Source organism: Anguilla rostrata, chromosome 13 (genome assembly GCF_018555375.3).
Source record: "Anguilla rostrata isolate EN2019 chromosome 13, ASM1855537v3, whole genome shotgun sequence".
Classification (NCBI taxonomy): domain Eukaryota; kingdom Metazoa; phylum Chordata; class Actinopteri; order Anguilliformes; family Anguillidae; genus Anguilla; species Anguilla rostrata.
The window spans coordinates 36,501,332-36,513,900 of NC_057945.1; the positions used below are offsets into that span (position 1 = coordinate 36,501,332).

Here is a 12,569-nt window from a genome sequence, read left to right on the forward strand (position 1 = left end):
TGCTCACGGCCAGTACAAACCGAGTTTATTTCCATAGTGAGTGAGGCGGCACATTCCCTCCCCGACAGCCCTTGTATTGTGCCGTTGCCGTGTGGTTTGAAGTGTGTTTTTGGGGTTGTTTTTTTTTTCCGGTAGGAGGGGCCATGACGTGTCACGTACTGTGTATGTATGTTCAGCTCTCGGCTGTCCTCCTCTTCGACCAAAGCTGCAAGCTTCCTCCTGCACTTTTTTCTTTTTTTTTTTTTTTTTTTGGTAGTCACTTTGGCTTAGCTGGCTTTAAACTGCAGAAAACGATGGGCGTGGACGTCCAGTGGACTGGTCAGTTTCTGCCTCGTAGGGGCGGTAGGTCAGAGCCATCACAAGTTGGAACATCGCTTTCCAGGCTTAGAAGGACCGCATTTCTACCTTTCTCTCTTTTATGATTATGACCAGGGGCTGTTTGTTTTTCCACCCTTCACTGTGGCCCTGGAAAATCACTGTTAGAGTCCCAGGACACACGCATGACTCCCCCAGCACCCCCTTCCCCACCCCACCTCCATTGCCTGGTCCACTAACAAGGCCACAGGGGGTATCCAAGCGTGGCGACACATTCCGGAATGTCTGTAGGTTCCTGTCCTTGTAATGACTTCTGGGTGTTGGGTGGTGGGTGGTGGTGGGGGGTGGGTGGGGGGGAGGCGTCTCAAAAAAAACACATAGGTGTATTTACATAAGTGTAAGAAGACGTGTAAGAAATATCGTGAAACCAGGGTTTGAAAGATTTAGGTTTCTGCTCTCTTCTGATCGTTTCTCTTGCTGTTCGGCGTCAGTGTGATGATTTAAGCTCACCAAGCCGTTTGCTGCTCAAAGCTAGAAAAATAAGTCGGGGGCCACCAATGGCGTTCCTTCTTCCGGAGAACACATTCCTTCTGAACTGGGGAAAGCCCTGACCCAGTCTTATAAATATCTGCATTGCAACCGTGTATGTGTCCCGTCCCGCTCAGTTGAACTTGTCACACCAGCTGGCTTCGTGTCAGCAGTTGAGTTTGATTTGCAAGCAGCCCTGAGGTTTGGATTAAAGCTCTGTTGATTGGATCTTACACTTTAATATCGGAGCCCAAATTAGAAACTTAGTACCTTTTCGAGGACCCGTCAAATACACATGCTAGCACCGCCTGGTCGACTGCCTACGGACTCGATCCGGGACCCAGCTCACGCACTGCCGTGACCGATCTTGGGTCCGTAGTTTAAGAAACTCTGGTCTGGAAGATTGTGATGCTGTGGGCTGTGCATGATACACGGAACCTATGGCTACAATGAATTCCTTCCTTGAACTGAGATCTTATGTCCAATTAAGACTTTTAGCCTCGGTCCTGACCAAAATGGTTTATTTCAGGACTTCCTGTGGCCAAATCAACCCATGTTTTAAGAAACAATTATGTAACATAATTTTTGGATTCAAGTTAGCTACAAATTCCTTGAGGCAATGAGGCAGGGCCTTGGGATATAGTTGGCAGGAGCCTGACACTTTGCGTAAATTCTCCCTATCAATTTTTAATATCTTTTGAAAATAATCATCCCCTTACTTATTTTATTTTATTTTTCGAAAGCAACTGCAGATTGAAGCAGTGTTTGTGGTGCTCTGTGTAGGAACTGTGCACTTTATTTTATTATTATTTATTTTTTTTGCCCCTTCCCATTTTACATTTGTTATCAGTTGACCGGAGTATGTTTAACAGTACATGTCAGTATATGTGGTGACAGTGTGTCCTGTCACTCCTGTGTATATGGGGAAACGGCGTGCTTTGGTGGGGGGCGGGGAGCGGGGAGTGGGGGGGGCGGGGGGGTTGGGGTTGGGGGAAACGGGTGACCGATAGCTCAACTCTGAAACAGGAGAGGCCTCCTTTCGGATAGCTCCACTGTACCTTCCACCAGACGTCCCGACCCCGCTGACTGTTCTTCGACACCGCCACGCTGCCGCAGTCATTTTTCTGTCAATTATTAACGAGCGGTTAATTATTCACCAGCCCGCACAGCAGGTGATGACTGCAGGGCCCTTTGGGTGGTATGAATTATTTTGCAGTTGGCTGATGAACTAAAGCAGTGTGGATTTTTTTGAGGACTGGACTTTAAAAAATTTAAAAAATTTTACCCCCTGCCCCTTGTTAGGGTGAGCAGGGCCTTGATTACAGACACTACTCAGCAGTGGAATGTTCAGAAGAGGTGCATGCACCAGATTGTTAAAAAACCTGTGGGAACGCACTTGGTCAAACTGAAAGACGATGGTCACACTTTGTTATTTGCAGTGAATACAACGTATTTCACACATGAGTGAAGGTTTGCTTGAGTTAGAGCGCAACAGCCTCCCTGTTTTGAATAATGTCCTTTTTGCACTGGTGCCTTAGGACTAACTGGAAAAAAAATTCTGCACAATTGCGAGCATTTTAAATTCAGGTGTAGAGACCAGAGGTTTAGGTAAACTGAAACCATGCCTGGATTTGTTACTGTAAAATACAGATCGGCTATTGTTAGAATCTGTTAAAAGATCCCAATGCATAATTTGAAGCAATTTGTAAAAAAAAAAAAAAAAAAAGTAATAATTGTGTATTCATGAAAATAGATACTGACAGGCAGGATTTGCTTTTATATATCAACTCTGTGGAGTGCACATCCAGCCAAAAGTTCCTTTTGGACTTTAAGTGAGTTCCATGTCCTCATTGGAGAAGTAGGTCCAAAGATGTATTTACAATTATAACCTTTATATTTAATTTGAAATATTTTCAGCTTTGACAAAAAAAAAAAAGAATTTATGTATGTAATGGTCCAAAAAAGTTTTAAAAAATGAAGGAGCCCCCTGGTAATATCTGTTTAAACAGTGTATTATATTTTATTATTTCCGTCTCATTTTGTTCTTTGTAAAATACATACCAAAATAGTTAGGTTCACGAATTGCAGTTCATTTGAAATTAACTTTGTGAATGTACTGAGCTGATTTAACTTGAAAAAAAAAAAATACATACAGTTGACTTGATTTCTCTCTCTTTTTTTATCTCTATTTAAAATTTTGTACATGCTTTTGGCTGGTTTAAATGTTTGAGGGCGATAGCAGTTGTGCAGAAGCGTACGCTACCTTTTTTTTTTTTTTTTTAACGTGCGCGAGCGTTTCAGGAAGCTCACGCGGCTCTCTGGATCGCCGAAGGCGGGAAAGACCGGTGGTTGTAAATACTGTAACAATTACTGTGAAAAATCTTAAGCGTGTACAGTGAACCTTTTCACTCTAGGTTTGCGGAGAAAAGTAATTTAACATGTCAAAACATTTCCATTAAAAAATAAAATAAAAAAACAGTTGTGAAAATGACAGTTGTGGAGTGTGTGTGGTTTTTCCTTTTAACGTTCAGCAGGTGGTTTCTGAGCAGATTGATGCAGTACTTTTAACAAAGTATTGAGAGCATTTCCTCCCCCCCCCCCCCAAAGGAATTTAAGAGATGGAGTGGATCAGTGATATGATATCAAACTTCCCCGTCCTCCACGTCATGCTAATATAAATTTCTTTGACAATTAGATTTTCATCTGACTTAAGTTTGAAGTTGTACAACCACAGAAGAGTAAAACCAAGTGTGTCCAGGAGGTGGCACCATTGACAAGCAACAGGAAAAGTTCTTTTGAAGCGGGTGCCAAAAAAGAAAGGAAATGTTGGGGGGGGGGGGGGCAGACAAGAAGAAAAATATTATCAGTGACTATGACAGTGAGCACGAATACAAAAAATCTTAGCATGAAAAATGGTTTTAGGCCTACTATGGTAATACTGTTCTGATGTTATGCTCTGTTTTTACTTGTCTGAAGACAGAAGAAAATGGATTCTGATTTGATAGTTTAACGTGTTGCACATCCACACATCTAGACTCATATTAGTTTTAAGTACAATTTTCATTCTAAAGATTCTTGGTTACCTTGGGACGGTTGGACGATCCTCCAATCACATGCAAAAATCTGCTAATTCGCTCTCGCTCTTGTCTTGGTGTGCTTCCCACCAATTTCACTCAGCTTCCACAGAGAGGAAAAACAAATAAAGACGTTCCTCCTTGAAGCCTTTCCGCCCCGTCTCCTCTGGCCTGACCTCGTATTCTGTTCGGTGGTCCCGGAAGGCGTGCGGGGGAAGTCTGCTATTGAGGATATCCTAAATGGAACACGAGTACACGCGGTCTCGTATCCGCTGGCAACCCGTCCGAGGACACGCCCCTTCTCTCCTCTCCTCTGTGGCAGTGTGTCCCGGCGTGGGACAGGCGAACAGGATCACAGATACGGGCGCAGTTTTTGGGAACTGAACAAACAAAGACAAATGCGCATGGACACACTGGTTCACACACACACACACACACAGGAATTCACACACACACACACACACACGCGCGCATGCACAGCCACACACGTTCACACACACGCACGTAGGCATGCACAGACACACGTTCACAGACACACAAGTAAGCACAGACACACACACTTTCACATACAACACACACATGCACAGCCAAACACGTTCACACATGCACACACACACGTTCACTCGTACACGACCACACACACACACACGTTAACCCACAGCACTCGAATGCACAGCCACACACATTCACACACACACGCAAAAACAAACACGCATATACACGTCAAATTTGTAACAAGCAGCATATCACGTATAAAAAGACAAATATGACAGGGAGGTAGCACAACAATACAAATTTATTTATTACGTTCAAAAACAAACACAAAGCTTGGGGAAAAGTTACCAAGAAATGTACACCTTTAAATTACACAGGCTCTTATAAACAAAATAGAAGTCTATATCTATATTTACAGCAAGAGGTTTTACAGCAGTTGGCCAAATTATGGTATAAGGTGGTTTCCGTTTCATTTTTGGTTTCTGATATTTTGTTTGATTACACAAGGCAGTCTTATCTTTACAGAGTGCAAGCTTGCTACATGAGTAAAATAAGTGACCCTCAAGGACAAAAAAAAAAAAAAAAAGATCTAATCTTTTTACGACCATCCGAAAACCTCATAATATCCCATCTATGGTTGCTTTAGAAACTGTGACACTGCTATACTGCCCATTCAAGTTGCTGGGAGGATTCCAGACCCGGGTCAAATAAATGTGTATTTAAATACTATGCAACTGAAAAGAAAATGTTTACCAATTCACTGGCCCAAGCACACATTTTGTATTTGAGGTATTTAAAATGTTTTGAAAAATTGTTCTGCTTTCATGTCAATTTGGAATGAAAAAAGTGCAACAACGATGCTATTTTAGGCTAGGCACTTACAACTACCAAGGGTGGCTTTGTAACTGTAAATACAAATATTTCCAAAATCCATTTAAATGTTCAAATGCCATGTATTTGTAAATAATGAATTTTAAAATTCTTTAATCAGACATAATTTTTTTTTCAGATAAAAAGCCATTTCAATACTTTAAATACACATTTGACCCAGGTCTAGTGCATTGAAAGGACAGCTAAAAATAACAGTAGTTTCTAGATAAAAGGATTTTAAAAAAATTTCTACAAAGAAAAATTTCTGAAGACCAACATGGGCAGTGCCAGTCATGGTCAAGCGCTATGGGGCGTACCAGGGGGTCCATTTTATGCATAATATTGTGCAGGCATGTACTGAGTGGAATATTATAGTGATCTCCTCATCCACCGACCTGAATGTTCTCTAGTCGCCATTCACCTTACTCGTGACCCTGCCCTAAACATAAGTCTGGGCCACAACACAACATCGTGGGAGACGTTCTACTAAGACAGGATCAGAAAAAAAATATGATTAAAAAACAAAAAAAAAAAACACTCCCCATAGTGTTGTTGATGTGAAAGGACTGATACCACAGGGAGAACTGCATTCTCTCGACCACGGTTGATGAGACGTGAAAATGCGCGCGGGAAAACAAACGTTGCCCTCGTTCCCGTCAGCAGGGGGCGCTCTTTCCTGAAAGATCCAAAGGGGAAGCCGTTCCCCACACCGAATGCAGAAACAGAACGTCCGGAGTATTTTATAATAGATGGTCTTTTTTTAAAAAAAATTTAATTTTTTTTTTTAGATTTCCTTTACTGCATGTACAAAAATCTCTCAAACAGGAGCTGTACTGTTCTCCTCTTCCCTCTAAACGGACACACTTCCCTACCTCAGCTCAAACCACAATATTTATTATTAACCACCCAGCTGTACCTCGCAATCCAGTACAAACCTGGTTCGTCAGGGCTCCAGACAGACAGTACTAATACTACAAACTACACCAATTCCTTTGTAAAGCCAGAAGCAGGACTTGGTAGAAGTCCCACATTCTGTACTCACAAAATTTAATTTCTGAGTAAAACTTCATCACTGCCTGGCTTTTCCAGTCTTTCATTTTTCTCCAATTTTTAAATGCAAACAGGTAAAGACAATGGCAGTATCACAATGTAGGCAAAGAGAACAAATTTGCATTGGGGGGGAAAAAAACCAAAGCATTACAGTTGTTTGAATAACCGACAGCATTTTGAATTGAATAACTTTTTTGTCTCATGTGAAGTTGAACATTGACATTTACATCACAAATTCAATAATATGCGTGAAGAACATAGCACTAAGGTCTGTTTGTCTGCAAGAAAAAAGAAAAGAGTGGCATTTACCACATAGTTGGGGGGGGGGGGTGCAAACAAAAACCTTGGATATCACTGCCAACCACTTTGAAAATGGTTCAAACATGAACCAAACAAATTTAGCGACACCCATTTTCCTGTAAGCTTATGAAATAATGATGGAACGCTTTCCACCAATACTGGCAGAATAGTCCGTAATGCATAGTTGCGATTGGCTGCCATTTTAAGCAACACACCAAAGTTTCCCATCGAGCAGAGTGGACTGCCGTGTGGAGCCTCTGCCTCTTACATCACCAAAGACATTAAAAACAGATAAGATAAGAACAAACAAACTGATAAAATGCTTCAAGCCAAACTGCTTGGGTTTGGCAGTTTGCTCCCAGAGACCAGGACAGAGCGCACGCGTCTCATCCTTTAAGGAACTGATGTCTCCCAGAATCCTTTGTGGCATTAAACGGGAAAACAAGAGATTGATGGAAAACAGCTAGGTGGGCCAAGATATAAAATCACAGGGTGCACAAAGAGGTGACTGCCAGTACTGTTTTAGATTAATGAGATTAATGCATCTGACCTGTGGGCTTAGGGGAGGGTGGGGTGGGGGGGGGGGGTGGGGGGAGGTTGCCCAGCTATACATAATACAGCAGAGGAATTTGGAGAATTTGAAGTAATTGAAGGATTTATGAAGACAAATTTTTAAAAGAGCAGGGGTTAAAAGAAGTGCTTATTTCAAAAAATGTGATCAGTAAATTACCATACAGTTATACACTTTTACGGTAATTTATATTGGTTATTAGTTATGAAGGTTACAGGGAAAAAAACCAAAAGTTAAAAATGTTCCCCCAGGAAACTGCCTGATGTACCATGGTTCAAATAGCTGGGCGATAAAAAAAATGAAACAAACATAGATGTTTCGTCCAACCGAATGTTTTCCCTGGGTTTTCAAATTTTCTTTTGGAGCTTTTATGGAAATACTTTTTTGTTTAATAAAACAGTTGTTGTGAGAGAAAAACAGACTTGCAGTAGAGGTGATATGAGGTGAGATCAGATGGGATTTTACATCGCATGCAGTTTTATGAGTCTTTTATAATGATGTCCACCCCCTGTAAGTCCATCACATTTGCTTCTCCTCGACATCACAATAACAAAAAAGCATTCGTGTACAAAACATGTAACTCGGACTGTGATGAGGTCAGTAAGGAGCAACTTCCTGCTTTTTGATCGGCTAATGCCAGCAAGCCCTGCTCACGCTTTTCAAATTCTTACCGCAATGAACTAAAATCCGCAAAAAAAAAGGATTGTTCAGTTTATCTATAACGATCAATTTATGCAAATTTAAACGAATAAGCAAAAACATTTCTTAAAAAAAGGTTTTTCTAAACGACGGTGTGCTTCTGCCCAAAAACAGCCGTGTCTTCACACCCCCCAGAAGCACACACCGTGCTGCCGGTCAGCCCTGAAGTGGGGGGCCACTGGGACCCCGAAACGATTGTGCCCGTCACTCTCTGCGGTGGGCGGGTCTGACCCTTGACCCCTACGCCCCTCTCCCTCCGTCCCGCCCTCCCTCAGTCAGTCGGTCAGGACCACCAGCTCTCCCTCGCTGCGCTCACCCGCGTCACTGTCCTCCCCCTCGCTGTAGGGGTGCCTCTCCGGGGGGCCCCCCTGTCCTTCTACGACCCGGGCCTGCTGGGGCTCCACACCGCGGGGCAGGTACCTCTCCAGGAGGGCGGGGTGCAGGGGGAGCGTTGCCATGGACACGGGCGGGCTGGGGTACTGGACGTCACCGGATGGATAGTGAAGCTGCTGATCTGATTGGCTGCAGCGGACGGGAAAGACAAGAGAGTTCCAGGAGTCTTCCTCAATGCTAAGAAAACGGACGCACGGCATCACAACAACAGTATTAAGGATATGAGCTTTGAACAGCATTAATATAAAAGAGGATGGTGTTCACGTGAGATATATTCACCTTGATAAATATCTACAACATCACAGGATTATGTGAGAAAGAAAGCAGAATTAGAAGTAGACAGAAATAAGCAGGAAGTTAAAACAGGAAACATGATAATCGATACGGCAACAACATAAAAGCACCACAGATGAAGGTGCGTTAAAAAAATAAACAAAGGCAAAAGAGTCACACTATGTTAAAATGTAAAACTCACATTTGAGTTCAACTCAAGCAGGACTGAAACGCGCCATTTAACACCACCGAACCAATTTCTCTTTTGGTTTCCAGCCAAAACGTCACCACACTTGCAGAGCACACTATTGAAACCTCCCATTTCTTATACAGTGGCATTTGTTTTGTTTACTAGGGCACACTTTCAGCAGTATTTGTTTTTGTTACTTGGCTTTGAACCCCACAGCAGTGGCAGTGGAAATGCTTTTCCACGCTTGTGTTAGGCCAGAAGCTAATCTTGTGTTTCCAGTATGGACTGAAACAGACATGGTATTCTACCCATCCTAGGCATTCTTATCCATACTGTATTTCCTTATTCCCAAAAAAACCCTCTCTGCCTTCCCTTCCACACGTTAGTTCTAGTGACAAACGATTTACCTATCGCTGCTGTATTATGACCTGACCATTACACTTTCATTATCTGTTACTTGGAATCCTGGCATTACATTACATTACAGGCATTTAGCAGACGCTCTTATCCAGAGCGACTTACACAACTTTTTACACAGCATTTACACGGCATCCACTTATACAGCTGGATATATACTGAAGCAGTGCAGGTTAAGTACCTTGCTCAAGGCAATGTCCTACCTGGGAATCGAACCTGTGACCTTTAGGTTACAAGACCAGCTCCTTACCCATTATACCACACTGCCGCCCTACGCCTTTCTATTTGTGCACTGACTGTAAGTTGCTCTGTATAAGAGCGTCGGCTAAGTGCCTTAAAACGTAAATGTGGAATATGAAGTCGTGTTTGTGGCTGCGTGCGCAGTGGGCCGTCTGTTCCACTAACAGCTCAGGTCGCGTAGCGTTGCGTTGCATCACCCCCCCCCCAACCCCCAGCCTCCACCCCCCCGGCGGCGCTAACCTGGGAGGGTACGACCCGCGCTGCTCCTGGCGACGGCTCTTCATCATGGCCTTGTACTCGCCCACGCGCAGCCGACGCCCCTCCACGATGCAGGTGCGCTTGGGGCGGGGCTTGTACTTGTAGTCGGGGTAGCGCTCCAGGTGCTGGCGGCTGAGCCGCGCCTGCTCCTCGTAGTACGGCTGCTTCTCCTGGTTGGACATGGACTTCCAGCGGGAGCCTGCAGGGGGCGCCGCGGGGGCGGGAAAGGGGCGGGAAAGGGAAACGCGAGACGAGGTTTAACAGCCAGCAGGTCACCGGAGGTTTTGTTTCGTAGAGGGGGCTATACAGGAGACGAAGGCCATCGCTGAAGGCTATGATTTAATTGTGGCCCTGTTGGTGCAAGGGTGTAATTTCTGGGGGGATGGGGGGTTACAACCCACCCCCCCCAATATTACAAAACAGGCCAAATAACCCACCAGATAATATAGCATATGATGACGAGAAAAAAAAAAGTTGGGAGATTTCTTATGCTGTGATTTCAAAATACTGATCAGTAGTCTGAAGTATTTTCCCCTTCACCAGAAAGAAGAATTCACCAGAAATGATCATTTCACAGCTGTTCTTTTAAGATATTTCTTCCAGGGAGGCCCTCCCCACCCTTGTAGGGGTGCAGTTCTCAGTGTCAATGGATTTCAACCCCTCCAATATTCACACTAAAGCTACGCCCTCGTGTTGGCAGACATTGTGACAGTAACATTGAGGTCGGTACATTCTTTTATGAACCCATTTACCGCTTCACGCCTATATGGCACCACAAATGAAACTGCTGTGTACCTGTAAGACGGGTTGGTAGCGTACTTGCTAAATTAAGAACGCCTCAACGTGAATGAACACACCTGGGACTGAGTGAAACGGGCACACGCACGATGACTCACGCGCCCGCGCGTGCGCCGCGGCTAACGCTAAGCGCTGTTCTCTGCACAGACGTGTCTGTGGTTTTAGCGGCGCGGTGGCGGGCGATGGCGCCGCCGCGCAGGCAGGAAGAGGACGGAGCGGGGCGGGCCGGGGCCGGGGGCCCCCCTGGCATCTGTCCGTCTGGCTCGGCGGGACCCCATTAATCACGGGAAGAGTCAACAGAGCCACACCGAGGCCAGCGGTCTTTCTTTACACGAGCAGAGCGAGCCGCCGTTGGCCGCGACGCAAGGTACACTGGGCCCTGGCCCTGGCCCCGGCCCGTCCACAGCTGCCACCTGGCTGGGTACAGCCCCCGGGCACTGGGATTTGGAACACGGCGTGCGGGAGGGTGGGGGGGGGGGGGGGAGGGAGGGAGTTGGACAGTGTGAGAGAACGTGAGGCCCTATCTCTCTGGGGACGGGGGACGGGGGGGACGGGGGCGGGACAGGGGGGTCTGGCTGGAGTGATTCACAATGGAATGGAATGTCAGTGTTTTGTCAGAGGGAAGAGGCACAGGGAAGGGGGGAGGGAGGGAGTGTGAGGGTGAGAGGGGAGGGTTTGGAGTGGAGGGGGGGGGATTGTGGCAGGTGGCAGATTTTGCCCTGGCGTGCCCTACTGTGCCAGTGCTGCAGCAGGTGGCACCCCCTGAAATAGAGATACGGGAGGGGGGGGTGGGGTGGGGGGTATGGAATCCCCAGGGGGTTTGGAGCCTGGCACGCATATGCAAACAGAGAGAGAGAAAGAAAGACAGAGCGAGAGGGAGAGAGAAAGGAAGAGAAAGAGAGGAAGAGAGAGGGTGCCAGAGAGGGAGAGTGGGGGGGTGGGGTGGGGGGGGGGGCATGAGAGAGAGAGAGAATCTGGGGTCTGCTTGTGAATATGCAGAGAGACAGAGGTTAGGGCCAAAGATAGACTGGCAGGGGACACGTGGAATGACCAGCAGGACGGGGCCTAGGCGGCGAAAACACGTTAAGAAAAGCCCTCAAAAACAACACCAGAGAACAACAGCCCAAAATATCCACCTGGAAGACGAGGCCAGAGCGGTGCAGAGATTTAAGGGCGTGTGTGTGGCACACTCTCTCTCCTCTCCACAGACACACCGCCAGCACTCAACAAAGCCATGGAGCAGTGCTAACCAGCCCTGCTCCTGGAGATCCACCACCCTGTAGGGTTTCATGTCAACCCTAATTCGGCACGTCTGATTCTACTAATTAGCAGCTCGGCAAAGATCTCTAGTTGTTGAATGAGGTGTGCTTTTTTAGGGTTGGAGTGAAAACCTACAGGACGGTAGATCTCTAGTTGAATGAGGTGTGCTTTGTTAGGGTTGGAGTGAAAACCTACAGGACGGTAGATCTCTAGGTTGAATGAGGTGTGCTTTGTTAGGAGTGGAGTGAAAACCTACAGGACAGTAGATCTCAGGAAAGAGGCTTGTTAGAACTGGTCAAAACCAGGGCGGTGTTAGCATGGAATGGAGGTGGCTTGGTGGGGAGGAGGGTGACAGCAGGAGAGTGCTCCAGCCCTGTTGACAGGGGTGCCACTGTAGGGTTCATGCAACCCTATGGGACGTGAGACTTGAGCTCGGCAGATGAGGTGTGCTTTGTTAGGACTGGAATGAAAACCTACAGGACGGTAGATCTCTAGCTGTTGAATGAGGTGTGCTTTGTTAGGACTGGAATGAAAACCTACAGGACGGTAGATCTCTAGCTGTTGAATGAGGTGTGCTTTGTTAGGACTGGAGTGAAAACCTACAGGACAGTAGATCTCCAGGAACAGGGCCGGCTACCACTGCCACAATGACCAGTGGCGGCTGTGCAAAGACAGTGGACGGGGCAGGGCGGGGGCAGGTAGGCGTGACCAGCGGGAGGCCCCGCCCACTCAGTTGGGTACAGGGGCGTGGCCAGCGGGAGGCCCCACCCGCTCAGTGGGGTACAGAGGCGTGGCCAGTCGGAGGCCCGCAGCCAGTGGGGTACAGTGGGCCAGCTTG

General features: G+C 46.2%; 1 protein-coding gene across 1 annotated transcript in view; it reads right to left on the reverse strand.

Moving 5' to 3' along the window:
* Positions 1–4,695: 4,695 nt before the first annotated feature.
* Positions 4,696–12,569, reverse strand: part of LOC135238351 (transcription factor Sox-13-like) — a 38,189-nt gene continuing 30,315 nt past the window's right edge. The window contains exons 12-15 of the mRNA XM_064306138.1: positions 11,205–11,233; positions 10,621–10,729; positions 9,656–9,910; positions 4,696–8,424 (exon numbers count right to left, since the gene is read on the reverse strand). Coding sequence (XP_064162208.1) covers positions 8,178–8,424; positions 9,656–9,910; positions 10,621–10,729; positions 11,205–11,233 — 640 coding nt within the window. The 3' untranslated portion in view covers positions 4,696–8,177. The remainder of the gene's footprint in view (positions 8,425–9,655; positions 9,911–10,620; positions 10,730–11,204; positions 11,234–12,569) is intronic.